Below are 22,966 nucleotides of genomic sequence, written 5' to 3'. Positions count from 1 at the left end.
CCTGTGAATAACATGTGTGAAAAGGTTCCAGAAAACAGTTCAAAGACTGTGACGAAAAGATAGGTGAATGTCAACTACAGTAACGCCATATCGAAGAGAAAGGGAATCTATGTCAATTACAAAAACCAAACCAAAACAAAACAAAACAATGTTAATCTGCACTTCTTCAAGTTTACCGAACTAACTCATCTGCAAAATCAGGATTATTAAGGAAGTATGTTTCATACAGATGGCCACATCAAGCTCTAACCTGAAATCACCACGTCTTTTTGTACACCAAAGATACCAGAAAGGAGTAATTTTCCAATACATTCAGATCTCACAAAAAATGACTATGTAGTGACAAAAATATTTTTTTACAGGTTTTTACTCCAGACATAGCAAAGGTGAGTGGGTACAATAGGTTCTTGTTCCATCATAAAACTCTTCAATGAATTATCATATCTCAAAATTCTGAAAAATCACCTTAATTACAGCACACAAATTTAACTGTAGCCTTTTGCTGTGATTTTACATACAAAATGAAGATTAAAAGGACTGTACAGAGACTATCACAAAGGTCTATTTCATTTCATTACCTGCACAAGAATCAAAGGAATCAATATGATACTTCATACGGCAGTTAATGGTGTCTGCACCACATAAGCACGTAAAGCGTGAAATCCCCAACTGTCCCTCACTTCCTGTGTACTGAAGTCAAGATGAATGTAGCCTTCAGTGAAGGTAAGAAAATGACTTAAAGAGTGCCCCACACCTAAATGAACAATACCTAAAAAAAAAAAGTAACTGCCCTTTCTTTTAGGCTAAGTGATTTAAATAACACCACAGAAAAAGACCTACGGAACAGATTCCCTAACCAACTCCCATTCTTCAGGAAAGACAAAGAGGCAGCATGGTGGTTACAAACCAGAGAAGAAGGCCTAAAGTCCTCGTTATCTGTTCTCCAAGATCATCAGTTTGCACATCTTCTGTAACGATGTAAAAAGTGATCTTTCAGGAAAAAGGTAATTGTATTTTTAAGGTTGAATTCCTTACAGAGAGGTCAGGTTTATATGACCGTTACTTCTCCCACACATATGATTAACCATGCATCTGCGTGGCCCTCCTCCTCAATGACGCTCGAGACAGTTGGCCAGTTTAAACCAAATTTGTTGCTGGTGGAATTTCATAAAAATAAGACTACCAGAGAGGCAACAAACTTGCTGTAGTATCCCAGCTGATGGACAAAGCATGAGCTCAGCTACAAACACTGCAGTTAATCCGTAAGATTTTAAAGTTTTATGAGAAGATGGTGTCTTGCTAGAATGTTTAAGTAACTACTCAAAACTACTGTCTGCATTATTTGGGTAGACTTTTCTATGCACAATTATTGTCAATTGAAAGATGAAAACACCTTTTTTTGTTATCTCTTGGTATATAATTAATTAATCACAGTTCATTATTTTTGAATGATCCTATAAGTTAATCAGAATACTACACATATAAAATTCCGCAAGTTAAAAATACATAAGAATACACCTTACAGGGCTTTAATCATTTCTTCTTGCATCTTCTGTAGTGAATCAAGTAACAGAGGAAGTGTAGTATCATAATACTGGTGCTGATGTAACTGTGCTCCTTTCAGTGCCAACACATACTGATTATGTAACATATGAAGCTTCATAGTGGCTTTATCACACCGATCTTTGGCTTTCTCAGTCTCCTTTCCTAAGAGAAAACAAAAAAAGAAAAATGCACATCGTGATTTAAAAGTATACAAACTTGTGGACGACATAAATCTAGTAGATTTATTATAAGTTTGCACTTTTCTCTACAGTACTCTTTTCAAGGTACTTCTCTGAAGAAGGTAAAATCTGACCGTTTTCAGGTCATTAGTAAGACCAAATGTCTTGGTTTTCTAATTAAAAGACTAAGTAAGAAAAAAATGCTGTTTTTTCTTTGAGCAGAAATGTGAGAATTCTTTATCTAAAAGTATATTAAAACACTATCTACACAAGTATAAAAATAATATAACTATAAAGAATAAAGAACAAAACTCATACACATGACTGTAACAAAGCTAATATTTTATTTGTTTCAGAGCAAATAAACATTTTTTAATTAAAAGGTAAGAGATGTCCTACTAGGTCAGATCCATGATACACTAAAAATCTGTCATTTATTGTGAGCAAAAAATCTATTGCTACATATCATCCCAATAAAGCAATGGTGTAAGCTACATATAAGTAGCTGAACTCTCACACTATTATTCCTGTCCAAAACGGACAGGAGTACTCCTTCTCTACTACAGCTTAACATTTCCTTATCACTGTTGGTATCCTGATCAGGAGGTTGGCTCTACAATCTCAGCTCTACACTATTAAAGACTAGAAGTCCTCCAGTTCATGCTGACAAGACCAGTTCAATGCTGAACCTCAGAGCTACAAAGTACTTCAAGAGGTCACCTATTCTATTCTTTGCCACAGTAACTGCACAACTATGTGGCATATGTTTTTATGATTTTACTAAGATCTCCAATGACAGATAACTTTGCAACTTCCTAATACCATTCTGGTCTAGTGCTATGCTGGCTGAAAGCACTCCCCCACCTCCCTGCCCCTTCACTCTCCAATGTAAATCATTATTGCTTTAATTTAAACCCTTACTTACTTCATATGTGCCATGGGTATGAAAAATAGATTCTACCATCCTCTGCAATCCATCTTTTGTGTGTTAGGTTACATACTCTCCTCTTCTGCTCAATCTTCTAAACTTCATACTAACAGACCTACAGGTCCTCCCTTATAAGTCCTGTTGTCTTTTTGCAGTTGACCAGTTCACAATCTTACACAAATGCAACTTCAGTCAAGGCTCAAAGCCAAGGAATAACTTTACATTCTAGATACTTCTAGCTCATAAAAAAAAAAATAAAAAAAGAAAAACAAAAAAGTTATGTCTTTTTTGAATACCATACAAACATGGCATTACTACGTTTGCTGTGGCATCTGATCCTGCCAAGTAACACTATTTTTTTGAGACTCATCTCTCAGTTTATCAAATTATTTTTAACTCTACAGCTGCCCTCCAGTGCACTTTCAATCCCTTCAAGGGATGCCTGGGAATTTAATAAACAAACTCTGAATCAAAGTAATGAAACACTGGAAGACCACCCAAACCTAATCTCAACATATATCCTGCAATATCCCATAGGATACATTATTCTGACAGGACCTCATTAAAAACCATTCTCCAAGCAGCTTTATTCAAACCGTTTTGCAACTCTACTAGAATATTTTCAAGTTGATCATGCATTGCCTTTGTCATAAAAGGATATGAGATTACTTTGACATGATTCTTTACTGAGACACATAAGGTCTTACTCATATCCTTGTTATCTTCTTGATATTTATGAATTGCTCATTACTTTTTCAGGAACTAAAGACATTTTAAATGAATCCTGTATCCTCAATTATCAAGTGCAGATTCACAATTACCTGCACAGATAAACATACACTAACTAAACCAATCTCGTTCAGACCACTACATTTCTTATAATCTTAAAATAACTTAAGTAATAAAAAAGATTGTGTTTTAACTTTTCTGCCACCTATCGCAAAGCAGTTGAGAAAAAAGAAAACAGAAGCATTCATAGCTAAGTGGCAGAACAGAAGCTTGAAAGTAGACCTTGAAAAGCTGAAATTGTGTCATAGGAGGAATACACAAAGGACTGTAAACTCCAATAAATTAAAATACAGCAACATGTTAAGGCACATCAAAAAAAAAAAAGTTGAGGGAAAAACTTGTAAAACAGTAAAAAATCCTCCAATGTATATATATTGGAGGCAGCAAGCCTGTCAGAAAATGTAAAGGACAGTCACTATATAAAAGGAGCTGGTAGGAAAAAAAAAGGATTTTTTTTGCATCTGTGTTCACTATGAAGGACCTTCAGAGATTCCCAGGCTGAAATGTCTCTTTATGAAAGACTCAATGAATCTCTCCTGAGGTGTCAGAAGAAGAGGTTAGAGAATAAATGAAATAAGAAATTATGAAGACTGCATGGTGTCTAGCTTGAGAAAGTTTTAGCTGAAATATTATGATTAGTTTTCACAGAAGGAAGTAGTCACTCTAATGGAGTGCCCCAGGAATATCAGCTGAGTCCTGATACATGAAGTGATAATGATGAAGATGCTGTCTGAAGGAAGCAAACAGGGTAACCAAACGTGAAGAACCAGGAAAAAAAACTTAAGATGTACTGATTAAACTACAAAATGGTAAATTATAGGGTAAATATTTATAGAGATGCATATGGGAAAAAAAATATTCAAGCTCAGCAATCTGTTGTAAGCTTATTGAATGCACTCAGAAATGAAATCTTGGGGTAAGTACAGAAAGATCAATGGAAATGTTAACATTCAGCAGCCATTGGACGAGATGTTATTTAGCAAAGGACTAGACAGTGTTATTATGTCACTGATTAAATCCACATAAAGCAGTATGCAGTTCCTTCACGTCAAGGAGGACATATTTGAAATGAAAAAGGCTTAGAGAAGGGCATCAAGCATCAGAAAGGTAGGAAACACAAGGAATCCGGAAGGAATGACTAAAATGAGGACTCCTGAAGCACCAGGTGACTGGGGAGCAACATGTGAGAGAGGACACACAGTTAACAGACCTTCCCAACCTCTTTCAATGTAACAACTCTAAGGCATCATATGGAAATAGTATGAACGTTGTTAATAACAAAGGACATTCTTCTTCAACTAGCATGTAGCTAACCTATGCAATCTTTTGGTCAAAGTTACTGTAAGCATGAAAAATCTACGTGGTTTAATAGTGAATGGACATGTGTACACAAAAAGCTCCTGAAGAGCTACTAAGAACTAAGAGACAGCACTTCTGACTCAGGAACTCCGTAGGTAACACCAGTGTACCAATACAACAGGATGGTATACAATCCAATTTTTGCATCTGCCTTGAGGACTAAATTCCTTCTCTATATACATTATTCCTCAGCAGAAAACCTCAACTAATTTCAGAACAAATCAAAGTATCATACACACTCAGTTTCTAAATACAGTAGGCTACAGTGTCAACCTGGTCATCTGCAGACCAAGATATATGCACTATAAGGTCTTTCTGGAGAATTAAGAGGCATGTGAACATGGGGAAATAACAGAAGGTGACTGAAGAGGGTTTGGAGGGGAAGAGGTCAAGTAGTAGTTACAGTATAGGGACTGGATGAAAGAGGAGAGGACGAGGCAGCTGGAAGTCAGAGCTGGAAGCACCAAGTTTTGCTTGCCCTGGGCCACTCCCTTGGGAGATACACTGGCCAGGGAAACAGGACGAGGGAGGCAAGGTGGTAGCAGAGAGAGAAATGCTGGATTATTTCTTGAGTTTATTGTATGTTTGGCCACCCCTACTCAAGCATGCCCTAGATTATATAATCCAAAATTATCTCCATATCTCATAGTTTAAGAGCTTAAAACCTGCAACTTCTCCATGCAGATCTTTAAAATACATCCCCTATCAGCCTTCAGCTCACCAAAAATCAGCATATGTCAAATTATACTGTGTACCACCAGTATAGGCTTCTGACCTATTAACCACAACAAGCAGCGTTCAACAGCTAAACTAAACTAAAAATTTGGACTAAAAATTATTACAGCCACATAACAAGAGACTTATCAATACTATGTCTCTTTCAGGTTTTAAACTAAAAGAGGGTAGATTCAGACTAGATATAAGGAAGAAATTTTTTACAATGAGGGTGGTGAAACACTGGAATGGGTTGCCCAGAGAGGTGGTAGATGGCCCATCCTTGGAAACATTGAAGGCCAGGCTGGATGGGGCTCTGAGCAACCTGATCTGGTTGTAGATGTCCCTGCCAATTGCAGGGGGGATGGACTAGATGACCTTTAAAGGTCCCTTCCATCCTAAAGCACTCTATGATTCTATGATTCCCATCGGCCTTAAGGACTAAATACCTTTGCTATACACTATTCCACAAGAGAACACCTCACTCAATTGCAAAATAAATCAAATGATCATATACACTCAACTTTTAAATACAGCCTTTGAACTTATAATTAATACAAGAAACACAGCTACGGTATTATTTCCATATTGTAATTTATTTTTTAAAGCAGTAAAATGCAGTGAGGCAGAGTACACAGTTGTTCTACATGTCAATTAGCACAGAGGAAAACATCCAATTTTCTTTATCTGTATAATGAATTTCATAAATAGATCTAATTATAATTCTACTGCCATCAGTTGTTGACAAAATTGTTTAATGTTTATAGAAACTGACTGTGTATACAACAAGTCATGCCATAAACAGTATCATAAAGCTTGCAAAATTCAATTATGAAAGTTTGTCATTTGCAAAGAAAAAGCTGGCATTCTTTTTAGAACATTCTAGAGAGTCAAGTATTTAAATTTTTACAAAAACTCTTTTAAGAATTTACTACATATGGTACAACAGAGCCATTCAGAAAAAAATGGTTTAGAGTATTTTCTATTAAAAAGGCAGATTTGCTATTCCAGAGTTCTTAGAATCCTAAGTATAAGTCTCTTGTAGCCTCATATTCACCTAGAATGGAAGAACAGAAACTGGATATGACAACCAACTGAGACCAACTGAGAAAAATTTCAGCTCATAATGTTCATCTTTTTTTTTTAAGTAAGTATCAATGTACACTGCAAATGCCTCAAAGAAACTGACTTTCAGAAAATAAATATTGCAAATACAGAAAATTGTCATACATATTTTGGATTAAAAAGAAATAATTATACTGAAGAGCTCAGGTTTTTATGCCCTTACAACTTTTTGCAGTTGGTCAAAAATTGTTAGTCAAGGCTTGTATTCCCTTATATGTTCACTACATTTAGTTATTATTGATTTCAATAAAATTTGACACTTGTGAGGTCTTCAAATTTGCATTATACATTTTGACGTTTTATTCAAACAGCAAAATTCAGACTCTGTGGAATACACCATAAAGCACCCGCTAATTGGCACAGGGCAAGGATCCATCTCCTGAAGGCTACCTGTAGCGTGACATCTAAGAGTCAAGTCAAGACTTGGTATCAGCTTAGCTGCTCAGATTTCAAATCCAGCTTCATGATAGCATAGGTTAAACTAATGATTGAGGCTTATATCTACTGTCATCGTTTCTGCAACAGAAAATTCCAGTTAAGCTGCTTTAGTTACAGCCCTTCAGCTAAATCTTATGGCTAAGTAAATGCCCCAAAGACAACGTTATTTTCTTAAAGATCTATTCTTTTCAAAGAGAAGCAGCACACAGTGAAAATCTCAGGTTTGACTAACATGAAATACAAAGCTTTCCCCTCAAAATCAAAAGCTCAAACAGAAACATTTTGAATTGGTTAACTACAGAAATGTGTCACGAAGAATTCCAAAACTGAGTGCAGTAAGACATTATTTCTTTACACCTACATTATAGATCAGCTGCTATCAAAAAAGCTCAACACTATAGTTCAATGGATACATGTTACCTTAAGCTCTGAACTTCTGTTTCATTGCAAATTCAGGTCAGACAAAACCCTATACCAGTGACATCCCACTCTACAGAAAGATTGTATTTTTTCCTCTCAGTGTTGCTTTGCAACAATGGTAAGAAAAACTGTCTAGAAGACCTCCTGGAAGTATCAGTTATTAAGCTATTTGTTCTTAAGTTTGCTTTGTTTTTATTTAACTTGTTTCTTTGGGACCTTTGAGAACGGGAAAGGAGAAAAAACTTGTAAAGAATAAAAACTTGGGAAGACACAGAAAGCTAAAAACTTGTCAATGTCTAAGCATGTATTCATACTTGATACGGTCTCTCAAATTCTTGCATCTTTAAGTGTTTGCTCTTAAAAGACAATAAATATCATAATTGCTTTTTGAGGCGGCATAATTGAAGTACTAAATAGTTTGTGAAAACAACATAAATCTGTCAGAGTTAGGCACTCTTTGGAATGTCTACAATTAGAAAGGATTTCTTGTCCAGTTTTCATAAATCTCAGGAAAAGTCTGTCTGGAGTCCAGTGTTATGGTATTTCAAGAAGGACTGCCCCTTGCCTCTCACTCTTGGGAACTTCAGTGATACCAACAGGTATGACCTTCAGCCATTCAGAAGTGATGACAAAGTGGTCTTAAAAGAGGTAATGGAGATCATTGTAAAGGCTTATCTCACAACAGATGAATTAAATAGCTCCTGGCATTGAAACATGACCTTTGGTTTCAGTGCACAGTGAATGTTGCCCCATGAAGAAACACTAATGAAGACAATGTCCACCTGACAAAGGAGAATATAATTTTATTACACAAGTCTGTTTTTTGACAATTAATTTAATTTAGTTTCAAAAGCAGGCAGAGACACACCTGACATGACAATAGAGGGTTATATACCCCCAATAGAAACACAGTGAGAAGCCTTAAATATGCTAGAATTGTGGAAACAGAAAAGCAGCAGAATTACAGGACAAACAAAATGAAAATTAGAAGGGCAATCTGAAGATCTACACATGAAACAGGAGGAAAGAAAATCTTTATACATAAATAAAACTATGACTAACAATCCCAGAGAAACTTGGAGGACAAGAACATACGTCAAGAATTCACATACCTGCCTCTGTAGTTCAGGAAGCGCAAAAGGCAAATCCACCTTAGTTTCTGGGTATGGGTAAACATAGGGAAAAACAGCAGGGGCAATGTTGTAATAAAGGTCTGCACTAATGATACTGGCAGAGGAAAGCTGGACAGCGTCAAAAGTGACTACAGAGCTCTGGGGACAGCTGTCAAGGGCATGGGGGCCCAGGTGGTGTCCTCCTCGATCCTGCCAGTGAGGGGAAAGGGTGCAAGGAGGACCCTGACAATACAGGTCCGTAAGTAGCTGCGGAGCTGGTGTTGGCCACAGGGTTTTGGGTTCTACAACCACAGGACCCTGTTTGCAGACCACCTTGTGCTTGGGAGATAGGAAGCTTGATTAAGCAGGGTAAAACTATTTTCGCCATTAGGATTGCTGACCTCATTAAGAGAGCTTTAAACTAGGAATGACGAGGGAGGGAGAGGGTGATCCACAGTCCTGAGGGAGCAATGTACCGGAATGCTGAGCAAAGGGCATGGGGTGGTGCGATGGGAAGGGATCACAAAGTCAACAAAATGGGGCTTGGGTAGGGTGACCTCCAGCACCTGCCTGTGGGCAAGGAGGTTCCTACAAGGCACCACTGTGGAAAAATCCCCCCCAAAATCCTCTCCAGGAACTCAACATGCTGGGGTGCCATGCTTAACTGCCTCTATACTACTGCATGCAGCATGGGGAATAAACATGATGAGTTAGAGATCTGTGTGCAGTTGCAGGGCTATGATCCTGTTGGGATCGTGGGGCCATGGTGGGATGGCTCCCATGACTGGAGTGTTGCAATGGAGAGATATAGGTTCTTGGGGAAAGACAGGCCAGGAAGACGAGGAGAGGAAGTTGCCCTTTATGTGAGGGAGCAGCTGGAGAGCATGGAGCTCTGCTTGGGGATGGATGAGGAGCTGATGGAGAGCTTACAGGTTAGGATTAAAGACAGGACAGGCAAGGACCGAGGAAAAGCCAAGAAGCTTGGCTTCAGAGTTGCTGTCATGTTCTGTATTATAACCTCACTAGAGTATCACAGCATTTGATTTCAGAAAACTTTAAAAAGGAAGAAAAGAGGGGAGTATCAAGGCTTTTGCTTTTCTTCTCTTTTTTTTTTTTTTGAATGAAGCAACAATCCTCCTCTGAGAAAATATGCAAATCTTCAGTGTATAGTAATGTTTCAGACAGAAGAAACATTTCTTCCTTCATTTCCTTCAGAATCTTTTATTTTTGTAAATAGCAGCCCTAAAGTATAAAGCTGTCAATGTATACAGTGATCTATTAGACATTTCCCAATGTTTACGGTACAGATTTCAAATTTACAGAATACTAGACCTAAGCTTCTGAGTTAAGAACTAGTTCAATAAAGTTACCTGCTTAATGTTAAGATAAACAAATAACATAGTATAAAAATAGCAAAAATTAAAGTGCTATCTTTTGAACTGCTGTCGGATGTTTGAGCTAATAAGCACAACTAGTAAATTCTCTCAGACCTATGAGCGCTGGTCTGTGAGGATTGAGGAGAGCACATCCTGAGGCTGTATGTCCATGTTGAGTGGAAATAATATGCCCAAGCTGGTCCCACACTCCACAAGAAGTCACCAAGATCTCTTGGCTCTGCACTCCCCAGGCTTTCCTGCTCTAGAAGCTTTATTTTACACACAAGAAACAACCCTAGCCCTTGAAAGCACTGGTAGTGTCTATGAGTTGAAATGCTTACAATAGGGTATTAATTTGAAATCCAGCCAGCCTGCTGACGTCTGCGAATAAGAAAGACCAGTTCAGCCAGTGTTACTTGTTTTGTCTTAACAATGTGAGAGTTTCAGTCAAAAATAAATTCGAAATATACCCTACTAGGAGTTTCCCTGATCTCAGCAACAACTAAAAGCAACACATGCCACCACGAAATATAGTAGTATAATCACAGTTTTACAGGCAACTCAGAATGAATGCACCAGCCACCTAATAAAAGTATTTTCTGGCCACTCAGCTATTACAAAGAATAGTAGGGCAATAATTTGATTTAATGAAAGCTTTTTCAAAGCTTTCATTATTTATCATAGATATAGCTTATGCTGTCGTGCTCCTTCAGTATGTACCACAGAAGTGACATCAATTCTGAAGTATTAAATCACAAGAGTTGCAGGGATCTGAAAACATTCTTCCAGCAGATGCAATGTTGTATAATGTGCTAGGTGTACTGTTAATATTTCTAGTCTCCTGTAAATCACAATGTTGTCGGGGAACACAAGCCAACCTAGGGAAATCTGGTACAATATTTTTTTTATCCTGCTGTAGCAGCATAAAAGGAAATGATGACATTAAATACTTAGAATCAATATATTTTTCCTTTACTATTTACTTCAGATCCATTCTGTCACGTAAGAACGTTGCAACAGTTTCTACATTCAATCAGTAATTAACTAGTAACAAGAACACTAAACACCTGTAACAGATGTATTTACATGAAAACTGTAAATTTCGCTAAAGATTATATTGTATTAAAATCCAGTACGAACCTCCGAAAGCTACATTGGCTCTATTCCAACTTGCAATATTAACTGATAGAAGAGCAACTATTTCACATTTAAACATCTAACACCAACATCAGCTACAAAAATAGATGCTGAATTGTTCAGAATTAATGTGTTTCAAATTAAAAAAAAAAAATCATAGAATCATAGAATGATTTAGGTTGGAAAAGACCTTTAAGATCATCGAGTCCAACCGTTAACCTAGCACTGCCAAGTCCACCACTAAATTATGTCCTTAAGTGCCATTTTTACACATCTTTTAAATACCTCCAGGGATGGGGACTCAACCACTTCCCTGGGCAGCCTCTTCCAGTGCCTGACTACTCTTTCAGTGAAGAAATTTTTCCTAATATCCAATCTAAACCTCCCCTGGTGCAGCTTGAGGCCATTTCCTCTCATCCTACCACTTGTTACCTGGGAGAAGAGACCAACCTCCACCTCACTACAACCTCCTTTCAGGCAGTTGTAGATAGAGATAATGTCTCCCCTGAATCACCTATTCTCCAGGCTAAACAACCCCAGCTCAGCCGCTCCTCATAAGACTTGTGCTCCAGACCCTTCATCAGCTTCACTGCCCTTCTTTGGACACACTCCAGCACCTCAATGTCCTTCTTGTAGTGAGGGGCCCAAAACTGAACACAGTATTGGAGGTGCGGCCTCACCAGTGCCAAGTGCAGGAGGACGATCACTTCCCTAGTCCTGCTGGCCACACTATTCCTGATACAAGCCAGGATGCCATTGGCCTTCTTGGCCACCGGGGCACACTGCTGGCTCATATTCAGCCAGCTGTCGACCAGTACCCCCAGGTCCTTTTCTGCCAGGCAGCTCTCCAGCCACTCCTCCCCAAGCCTGTAGCGTTGCATGGGGTTGTTGTGACCCAAGTGCAGGACCCAGCACTGAGCCTGGTTGAATCTCATGCAGTTGGCCTCGGCCCAACGATCCAGCCTGTCCAGGTCCCTCTGCAGGGCCTTCCTACCCTCCAGCAGATCAACACTTCCACCCAACTTGGTGTCATCTGCAAACTTACTGAGGGTGCACTCGATCCCCTCATCCAGATCATCAATGAAGATGTTGAACAGGACCGGCCCCAGTACTGAGCCCTGGGGAACACCACTCGTGACCAGGCGCCAACTGGATTTGACTCCGTTCACCACCACTCTCTGGGCTCGGCCATCCAGCCAGTTTTTAACCCAGCGCAGAGAGCACCCATCGAAGCCGTGTGCAGCCAGCTTCTCCAGGAGAATGCTGTGGGAAACTGTGTCAAAGGCCTTACTAAAGTCCAGGTAGACAACATCCACAGCCTTTCCCTCATCTACTAAGTGGGTCACCTTGCCATAGAAGGAGATCAGGTTAGTCAAGCAGGACCTGCCTTTCAGAAACCCATGCTAACTGCACCAGATCCCCTGGTTGTCCCATACGTGCCATGTGATGGCACTCAGGATGATCTGCTCCATAACCTTCCCCAGCACCAAGGGCAGGCTGACAGGCCTGTAGTTCCCCGGATCCTCCTTCCAGCCCTTCTTGTAGATGGGCATCACATTTGCAAACTTCCAGTCAAATGGGACCTCCCCGGTTAGCCAGCACTGATGACAGATGATGGAAAGTGGCTTGGTGAGCACCTCCACCAGCTCCCTCAGTACCCTTGGGTGGATCGCATCCGGCCCCATAGACTTTTGTGTGTCTAAGTGGTGTAGCAGGTCACTAACCATCTCCCCTTGGATTATGGGGGTTTCATTCTGCTCCCTGTCCCTGTCTTCCAGCTCAGGGGGCTGGATACCCCAAGAACAACTGGTCTGACTAAATGTAAGGAAAAGAGCAAATTATTGATTATGATTTCATGTATTCATAATTTCCTTATTTAAGCTTTTTTTTATATAGCAATAAGTAGTGTATAATCAAAAAAATTAAAGATGAAAACATGAGAAACCCCAAAGACACACTCCAAACTACACTTAATAAAGACACATAATTCTGCAGAAACAAAAGTAATTGTGGAAACAGTAAACTTAAGTGGAAGTAGTTACTGACCCAATCAAATGAGATTCAAACTGTAATGAGATATCACACTTGATATCTACAACTGTTCTACAGTTTCCATTTTGTGTTCTTTACCCATTATTTAGAAGCTTTGTGACTTCTTCTTTAGCGAAACAATGTCTTTACCATTTGACATAAATTTTGTTTTGATGCGTTTTCCTGCAGCAGCAACATCAACATGCCGCACTCTATTTACCTTGTTACTCAGCATCACTGATGTCAGCACAGCATTGTAGGCTCAGCGTTGTACATAATCTGTGAATGTTATTTTGGACCGCTGTTGTAAGAAGTTTACACCATTTTTTCTCAATATCTCATATCCAAAAGATTTCAAGAGGGCTGTCCATTTCATTATGGAAAAACAATCTAATAAGTTTTTTATCTCATATTTTGCTCCAATGACCCCAGTATGCCCTATGACCCCAACATGCCCTAATGCTCCAATTCTGCAAAGGAACATGCTGTGTGTTCCCAGTATATACTTTTTTTTTTTTTTTTTTTTAAACAAAGCTTTCCAATCCAGAAGAGACTATTCAAATCAATCTGTCAAATCAATAGTCCCAGTTGCTGAAGCATGCCTCATTAGAGGGGCACTGGCCTAATTCAGCTTGCTGACTTTATCCCCTCTCCGCTTGCTATCTCTCACCATACATTAAAAAAATGTAAGAATTAAGGACTGATTTTCAAAAAGCAAAAAACTATCAAAGGACTGATTTTCAAAAAGCAAAAAACTATCAAAGAACCGAGTAACACCAACCAGACTGCCTGACACTTGAGGTCTCCATGCCCAAGAACAACCAACCAGGCTGCATTTGTGATTCCCAGGGTTATCACTGGTCCAGAAAAGAGCAGCAGCACGACTAAATGGGGTAAGGGCCACAACAGGGCCATGCCATCCAGCCTAAGGACCAAGTGGCAGCCAAGGCTCAGTGGTGCACCCTCTGCCACAGAACTGTCCCACTGCTTCCCTGATGCCCAAGCAGAAGCAGTGCTAGCAGAGGGTTCCCCAGAACAGCTCCTGAGCCAGCACCTCAGACACTTTTGTCTTTCTCCAGATCTGGAGAGAGCAAAGCTCCTGCATCCTTCAGAAAGCAGTTCCCTTTTCCTCACTATGAAACTACCCAAAAATTCGCACCAGCTGGCTTCCCATTGCCCTAACACAAACAAAACCTGTAACTAACCAGTATCATTATTCAGTTCTTATTACTCTTGCCACAGGTCCTCTTAGTGTTTTCAGCAAGAAGTGAAAACAGTGTAACCCAGCATTTGGGCATCAACATGTTGATTCAAAGTGACTGTCGTGTTAGCTGGTGCGAAGTATGAAGCACAGTAATTCAAGTTTACCTGAGAATAGTTTGTGAATGCAGAAAAACATAAAAACAACTACTACTGCAGAAGATCACCTTCCACTGTTTATAACTTCGCCAGGCTTTATTCTTCACAGTTAATATCCTCTGCTGTGTGTGGTTAGCCCGGAATCTAATATCACTTTTAACAAGTCAACCAGAAAACAGGGAAACAATTCTCTTCCCAAACTAGAGAACCATTTGTACCCTCTTCCCAAACTAGAGAACCACTTGTACCTCCTTCACTAGTGGCTCCAGTAAACTTACTCTCTCACTAGAAGATGGCTTTGCTATTCCAAAACAAAACAAAAAAAGTCACTAAATTTCAAAATCAGTACACTTGCAAAACAGAGAAATTTCTAGGTCATTCCTTTGTGTGACTTGCATTCTTTTCATGTTGACTAGCTTGTACAGGTACTGCACAAATTTACAATTCAGCATTCACAAGCCTGGGGGCAAAGACAAAGTAGTATGTCCTAAGGAGCAGTTGTCCTCTTCAGCTCCACAAAGGCAGGGCCAGGCACTGTGACTGGTTTGCCAGAAGAACAGCATCTGTTGAGAACAGCATTTTACAGAAGTGGACCTGGACCGGTTCTTTTAACACATTTCTTGCAAGAGCTGATGTCCAAAGATTTTCATCTTTTTGTTTAACAAAATGTTTTTCAGCTTATTTCTAATACTTGGTTATGCCCTCCCACTGTTCTGGCAGGCACTGTTCCTTCACTTGTTTTCAATAATTCTTGAAATCCTGAAAAACTGAACCTGTTTGTACATTAACAAAAGTCCTATTTCCTAACAGCACATAATTTGAATAAGCACTAGTTACTGAACTAAAGCCTGGAATAATGAAGCATTACAATTTTAAGACCTCCCTAAGAAGTCTGACAACTTGAGGGCTCAGACACTCTGTGAAAATACCATGGCTTAAAAAAATTCAAACAGCTCAGCTGACCTGCAGCTGATATACAGTTGTAGTAGTTCACCAACTACACAAATATTTGTAAACAAGAACATGGCCTGGGGTGCAACAGGGGAGAAGCAACTCTGCAGTTTTGGAAGAAAAACCTGCAACATTTTTCTGGAAGTCCATGTTTATTAAAACAGATTTACACTAAAATGTTAGGGAAAGTGAAATTAAGTACGAATTGTAATAATACTAAATGGAAGCCTGAAAGAGAAGGTCTAGAAGAACCACAGGAGAAATAAGTCTCTTAAAACCAGCTTGTGTTTGCTGTCTTTCTAAAGAAATAATAATTCAGTTAATCAGAACCACATCAGAACATCAGAGCTGCCAAAACACTCTTTGATTTCAATGGGAAAGTTTGGTGCTTCAGGAATGGAAAATGATCAGAGCTATAACAGGAAGATGGGATAAAAAGAACATACGAAGATCACAGCAACTTATTATCCATGTTACATACTATATGTTCCCATGTTAAGTAGTTACATGGAGATAAACCAAGTAACCAAAATAAAGTTATATGTAGAAAACGGCTAGGGAACTGGACGAAATGAACAACTGAGTATGTATGTACATTTTTAAGTGAATATGAACATCAGTAAAAGTAAAAAAAAAGCTGAAGCTAAACAGTGCTAAGTATAACTTCTCTTATCCCATGCTGTTTTGCCATTATATTCACATATCAGCTACCACTCCAAATTTTAGACAAACTTGGAAAGAAACAATCTTTCTCTCAGCACTGATAGCTACTACATTGCACTGTACAACAGAACCAAGGACAATAACTGTCATTTTAGGCAGTCACACAAAAACTTAAAGATGGGTCTTGGAATTATATTTATATACTGCCATCCAATTAATTTTCTCTAAAGAAAGAAAAAAATCTTAGACAGGCACATAAGAATAACTGTTAACAAGGTATTTCACTACATCACAGAACAAAGGCTCTCTTTTATCTAATCATTAGCACGATGCAACAAGAATCAAAATCCATGGAGTTTGGACACATCATTCCCCAAAAATCTTTACAATGTCTCAGTGTGCAAATGAATTCTTTTCCTCTTTTGCTTAAGGTTGACAAAGGTCAGAACCATTATACTAACTGTCAAGAACTGATGCTGATGCCACTGTAGCAACCATAATAGGTCACAGGATGCAAGTAGGCTGCAGCTACAATGTAGATGAGATGGAGTTGCAACGCACTTACCACTATTAACAGGTCCTTTGAGCAATTTTACATTTCAAATACATCCACTGGAGGAATAACAGAAGAACTTAAAAGGATTACCATTTATATTAAAAGAAGCTCTATCCTTTATTTTATGACTTTTAAAAAGAGTACCACCAAGTACACATGATGACAATTATCCTGTCCTACTTAAGATACTAAATGAGCTTCTATATTGTAATTGAGTTGCTCAAAAAAACATTACTCTGTTTCACTGTAAGAGTTTTAGCAGGTTTGAAAAAGGCATTAATAAACAGATGAAATTAACACAAGTCAGTCATACCTTTAGCCACAGCTTCTTTATACTTTTCTTTGGCAGAATTTACTTCTTTTATTAGTTGTCTATAGCTAGATTTTAGTTTCTCTAGTTCTGTCTTTGTGACCTTTAAGAAAACAGAAATACAAAAAGTATTAAAAGTACTTATCCTCAATATATAAAAAAACCTCATAGCATTAGTGAAAGAAAATTGAAAGGATTTATTTTCCAAAATAAGGATGTTACCACTTCCCATTGGCTTGAGATAATCTTAATAGGATATTACACTGTGAAGAAAATCAAAATCAATAAATGCGTGGAATGAAATAAGAGGCCTGAAACAGAGATCCTCATCCACATCAGTGTAATGAAAAATATGTTTAGGAAACAAAGCTTATCATAAACACTATTCCATTTCAATGACAAGGAAAAAAAAGAACCAAAAAGATGCTTAATAAATCATACTAGATGAAAAAGTTCTATGCATAGGAAGGAAATCCTTTAGCATGTAAAAAAAAAGGCAAGATAGAAGAATTTTTAGATATTACAGTTCATAGAAATGGCTTAGAAACAGCCACTGTGCTTGAACCAATCTATCTGTTGTAAGACTTAAATCCCTAAAAAGGAAAAGAAATCAAACCAAAGGAAAAAAAAAAAACAAACACAAACTACAGTAGAACACAGCACAGAAGAATCTTTTTGTAGTGGAAGCAGCTCTACTGAACGTCACATTTTTGGTGAAAAAATTAAAATACAGTTGTCTCTTCTATCGCCAACTTTCAATCACTGCATGACAAAATTAGTGCACTGTTCAGAAGTAATCACAAATCATGAACTTGCGAACAAAAGCTAGTAACAAACCAGCCGCTACAATACCAAAAAGGTGGCGTATATAGTAAAGAAAAGTAAAAATTCTGACAAAAAGAAAAATACACTCATAATGTGAAATTGTGGAAGAGAAACGTAATTTAATGGAAGTGCACCCCTCACTGAATGTGCAGAAAATGAAGTTCGCTCTACAGAAAAACTATTCCTCTTGCAGCTGGCATGAAGAAGGCTGGAGTTCACAATTCTCCCTTTTCTCATGAGGCAAGGCCCAAATACCACTACGTTCACTCTCAAGAACAACATCTGGAAACTTAATGGAATTCCTGAAAGAGCCAACAAGGTGCTATCTATGCTTTCTATTTCTGGGCCAACTGTGAAAAGATTTCATTTAAAGGCAGGAACTTTTCTCCACATCAATCCCATATTCTCATCTCATATTTCATACATATTTACATACTGTAAATTATACATATATTTATTATATATTATATTTTATTATATCTACATACTGTAAATTATACTCACAACTGTTGTTATTATAGACTAATAGAGGTGATAGAGGAAAAAATAACTTCACGACAAACTTGTATTATGAAGACATCAGGAAAAATGGAGAAAAAGGTGAAATTAGGAAGCAGTGAACACAATTAAGACATAAATAAAAAGGAACTGCTTCTCTTAGAGAAAACTGAAAAATAAAGGGTAGGCCACTAGTAGTAAGAAACCTTTGTAATAATTGCAAAATATATTTTACTGATTCTTAGACTGTGTTCTTCCAACAGACAAAAACAAAACCAAGAGCACCTCTGTCCCCAAATAATACTTCAGGAACTAAGATGGTCAAGGATTATCTTAAACTCCGTTTTTATATCAAAAAGTGTTGCCCACCTAACTAGCATAGTACTCTACGTTTTTCCTCAAATTTCATGAAGAAAGAAAAAATACTCAATATCTAACTGGGAATTGGAATAAAACTACAAGATATGAGTTTTACTACATTTGTGTAAAAGACATGGTATTTCACTGTCCTTAAGAATTTTGTCAAAAAGATTGTAGAGGTGTCTAGAATAAGAAAGGATGATACAAATGCATTTCACCTAATGGAAAACACATTTTTTTGCCAACGGATCCTAAAGATATGAACTGCACAGACACCGGTCTTCACAAGGTTTGGATAATGTCCTGGGAAATAAGTATTTTGCTTCTGTGTGTAACAAAAGCAGAAGTAATACCACAGAACATGAGAAGTAGTTTGAATTTCTGGGAACCATTCTGTAAGTGCTCCAGTGACACAAAACCTCTGAACAAACAATGTCAGCTAACAATGAAAGAACATATCATATCTAATCAGAATGCTATTCAAATGCTTCTTAGGAAAATCAGGGAGGAGCGAAAAAAAAAACCAACAACAGTGCGAGCTTATTCATCAGGATACAAAATATTTGCACTGCCATGCAGTCCATAATTAATTAAAATCAATATAATTTGTAATTAATCATTTGGGGAGTGCTCAATATGCACTATATTTTTTTGAAAAAGCCTTATTTGAAAAGACAGTTTTATTAGAGATTTTATTAGAGTTAACTTATTAACAGAAAAAAATGTGTTTTGCACAGTCTGTTTTAAAAGTATACCTGAACTTCCAGGACTCTTGTTTCATCTAGCCTCTCTTTCTTACATTTCTTTCTTTCTTTTTCCATTTCTCCAATTCTCTATATATTTAACCTCTATTATTTCTAACGTATGCTACCAGTTTTTCCTCTTCTTCCATCCCGACTATTTTCAGATGCACCAATCCATAAGTGGCTGTGAGTGATTATCTGGCTTGGAAATTTTATCAGGTAAGACAGCCTACGGACCATGCATCAAAAAGTATGTACTCACCATAGTCAATACCTGGGGAAGATGCCAATATCCTAGCATATTATGGAAGCAGTCCTATTAGAGCCAACATATTTAACTTAATATATACTTAGTACTAGTTTAAAGTTCTTCTCATAACCAGCCCAATAATCTTTTACTCATCAGTCCATGACATTTCTACTATACTACTCAGATGTTACATTTTAATTACATTACTCCAAATCTCAAATTCTCTGCTGGAAGAAAGAATAAACTGTTTTTCCTTCTCTGAGTAGACCTTTCAGACTATCAGTCTGATTTCTGACATTTGCAGTTAAACTTCCCCCAGAGCACCTGAATGAAACTCATTTCTGTCAGCTTTACTGGCTAGATACAGTGCTTTCAGCGTAAGCAGGACAACCAACATGTAATAGAAAAGGCCCTGAAGAGCTCCATCTGCAGCCTTAATGTTTGGTTTACACTTGATTTATATTTTAGAATAGGGACTAGAATCCTGTCCCCACCCAAAACAGTCTGGACTGTCAAGAGCATTCATTAACAAAAGTTTTCAGTGCCCTGGTCCCAGGGATGTCTACAGCAGAATGAGAACAGCAATAGAGAAGTGTCACAGAGAATCATCCTCTACTGGAACAAGAGCATTTCCAGTGCTATCTGTCCACAAAAATTCATATAAAAGAAAGTTTTCCATCTCTGCCTTGTCAGCTAGCAGGGGAGAGAAAATGTGGAGGAAATAACTCAAATTTAAACTAGGCATTCTACATACCACAAATCACTGCTTTTGCCATAGCACAAACAAAAACAGAGGAGCTAAAAAAATCCATTCCCAATATATTACTTTTTAAACATACAAAACTATAATAAATTTATAAAGCACAGTTGAATAAAATACCTTGTACATCTCTGCTTCAATTTGTTGATGAACACCTACGTAACTCTTCTTAACTTGCTGCTTATCTTTGATCATCATTGTAAGCCTATGCAAAGGCCCAGAATTAAGATCCTCTGCATGCGTCTTCATTATTTTGCTCAGCTGTTCTGTTTGCTGTACCACGAGCAACCAAGACTAGAAAAAAAAAAGTCAAAACAGAAAAGCACTTACTTATTCTGGCTTACAACCAACCAAATGATTAACATTAACTGTGGGAAAAGATACATCACTGTTTAAAACAATTCAGTAAAAAAAGAATTTTGAACTTACCCAAATGCACTTGAGATCTTCTAAAATAAAAGTTCTTCCTGCTACAGCAAAATCATGCCTCAAATTTACTCATAAAATCATAAAAAAGCACCAGAGACAAAAATACAATATTGTGTGGTCACCTTTCAGCACTGTCCTAGTACTTCTGAACACGGATGAAAGCTTTACAGCCTTTTTTTGGAATACATTCCTGACACCCCTGACAGGCACGTTCCTGTGTCCTTTGTTCTCCTGTTTCCCAGTCACGGTTACTCTGTTCCAGCTGACTTCTCTGCCCTTGTCTAAATACCTCACAGTAATATGCATTTGAGTGGTTACTGTTTAAGAGTATAACATTCGTCAGCTGCTTCACATACCTGACAGCATCAGTCAGGCCACCAGTATCAAAGCATAAGGTGCTAACAGGTTAAGAGGCACACACAGTTACTCATCTGTCATAGCAACCCAACACATTTCTGTACCCTTACTTTAATAACTTCCTTGGCCATTTTGTCAGTCAGTTTTCAGGACAGCTTAATGTGCTGTGGTGTCTTTGCATTTTGATTAAGAATTCTAAGGTGAACAAGAGACTTCCAAGGCACCACAGACACAAACACGAAATTAAAGTTCAGTTCAAATAAAAGCATTTGTTACCCTAAAAGATCCCTGTCACATTTTGTTTATGGGGACAGTATTGGATTCCTTAGAGATAACTCCTTGACACTGAATGCTATGCTATGGCTAAAATACTAGTATGGCTACCTGCCATACAATCAGGTTTTGAAGGCAGCTAGTATGATAGTTTTACTAGCATTTATCTTACACTTACTAAAGACAGAAATCCACCTTAGATCATCAAAACTTAGAAAATTAATTTGTTTTGTAGCTTTGGGGTTTCCTTACATCTCATATATAAACATATATACATAACATTTCCATCTCTACATGACAATGCTGCAATGCAAACTGGATTCTAGAGAAGGAAACAAAAGACATCTAACTCCTGTACATATTAAACCAGCTTTAACATTTCCTTTAGCTCGTAAACATCCCACAGACTGGCACAGAGCTATCTCAGGCTGCTTAAAGTGTGGTGTTGTAAAAAGGTCATGGCCTAAAGCTTCCCAGCTATGGCTGAAAACTGTTTCACCTCTCTATTACAGAACACTTTCCAAATGGCATCAGAAGCCATACTGCAAAGCTGCATAGGATAAAAACATCATTAAACATCTGTCTGAGAAGAGTGGGTCTTGTGGTTATAGAAGAGTTCACAAGAGCTCTCTCAGAAGTGAAAATGTAGTCAGAGTTCTCCATTTTCTTTAAGGCTGATTTATTAGTTATGAGCCAAGTACTGTTTCAATCAACCCTGAAGATCACAGCAAAAGCATTTTTCTACAGGACAAGTACTCTAAAGAAATACGTAGCTTACAATTCACCAAATGAACCTGAATAAGTCAGAAACATAGCGAAAACCTCCCTTTCCATTTTAAAAAAATCATTTGCACATTTTTCTATTCTTTACATCCCTCTTCCCATATTGAGAAAACATCAGTTAAACAAGATTTCTGTGTTTTGTATGATTACATTTTATTATTTTAAAATAGGAAAAGCTGAAGTGAAAAGCTATACTTGAGGAAAGGCTTCAAAAATTGAAATTTATATGGACAGAAAAGCAGCTGGGTGGGGACAGCAGAAAAGGCAAAGCATTTCCTTTCACAGAAAATAACCACAATCCAGCAAAAGCAATAAAATATAATACTGTTTGGTTTAACAGTATTTTTTAGACATATATACACACAAAAGAGCTGTTGGGAAGCACTTAAAAATACTGCTTTTCTAGCATTAGTGGTTGCTGCCACTATGCCTTCCAGCAGGTTTGCTGCCTCTGCATGAAAAAAACATAGGACAGATTTTCCCAAACACAATTTCTCTCAAAGTGTTCACTCTTGCTCTACACTTAAAAAAAAACCCAAACCATAAAAGATTAGACAGCTTGGTATTTGGTTCTGATGCCACGTAACATCAAAAATTTAACATACAGGTATTTTAAATCTTAGAAGATGTAAGACACTAGATTTATGTCCCACAATACTTGGGTCATACTTTGATTCTGTAAAATGTGAGGAAGAG

General features: G+C 37.8%; 1 protein-coding gene across 8 annotated transcripts in view; it reads right to left on the bottom strand.

Moving 5' to 3' along the window:
- FER (FER tyrosine kinase) overlaps positions 1-22,966 on the bottom strand; it is a 201,410-nt gene that overhangs the window by 157,035 nt on the left and 21,409 nt on the right. For 6 of the 8 annotated variants that reach the window (XM_082337550.1, XM_082337551.1, XM_082337552.1 and 3 more), the window contains 3 exons: positions 20,549-20,722; positions 16,996-17,095; positions 1,524-1,707 (listed from right to left, as the gene is read on the bottom strand). In XM_082337550.1, coding sequence (XP_082193676.1) covers positions 1,524-1,707; positions 16,996-17,095; positions 20,549-20,722 — 458 coding nt within the window. Of the gene's footprint in view, positions 1-1,523; positions 1,708-7,406; positions 8,280-13,794; positions 15,076-16,995; positions 17,096-20,548; positions 20,723-22,966 lie in introns of those variants that run through there. The other 2 variants (XM_082337557.1, XM_082337556.1) reach the window with 2 other exon arrangements.

The sequence above is a fragment of the Platalea leucorodia genome (genome assembly GCF_965183815.1).
Source record: "Platalea leucorodia genome assembly, chromosome: Z".
Taxonomy (NCBI): domain Eukaryota; kingdom Metazoa; phylum Chordata; class Aves; order Pelecaniformes; family Threskiornithidae; genus Platalea; species Platalea leucorodia.
The sequence above is the reverse complement of the archived record's forward strand: the minus strand, read 5'-3'. Positions and strand labels throughout refer to the sequence as shown.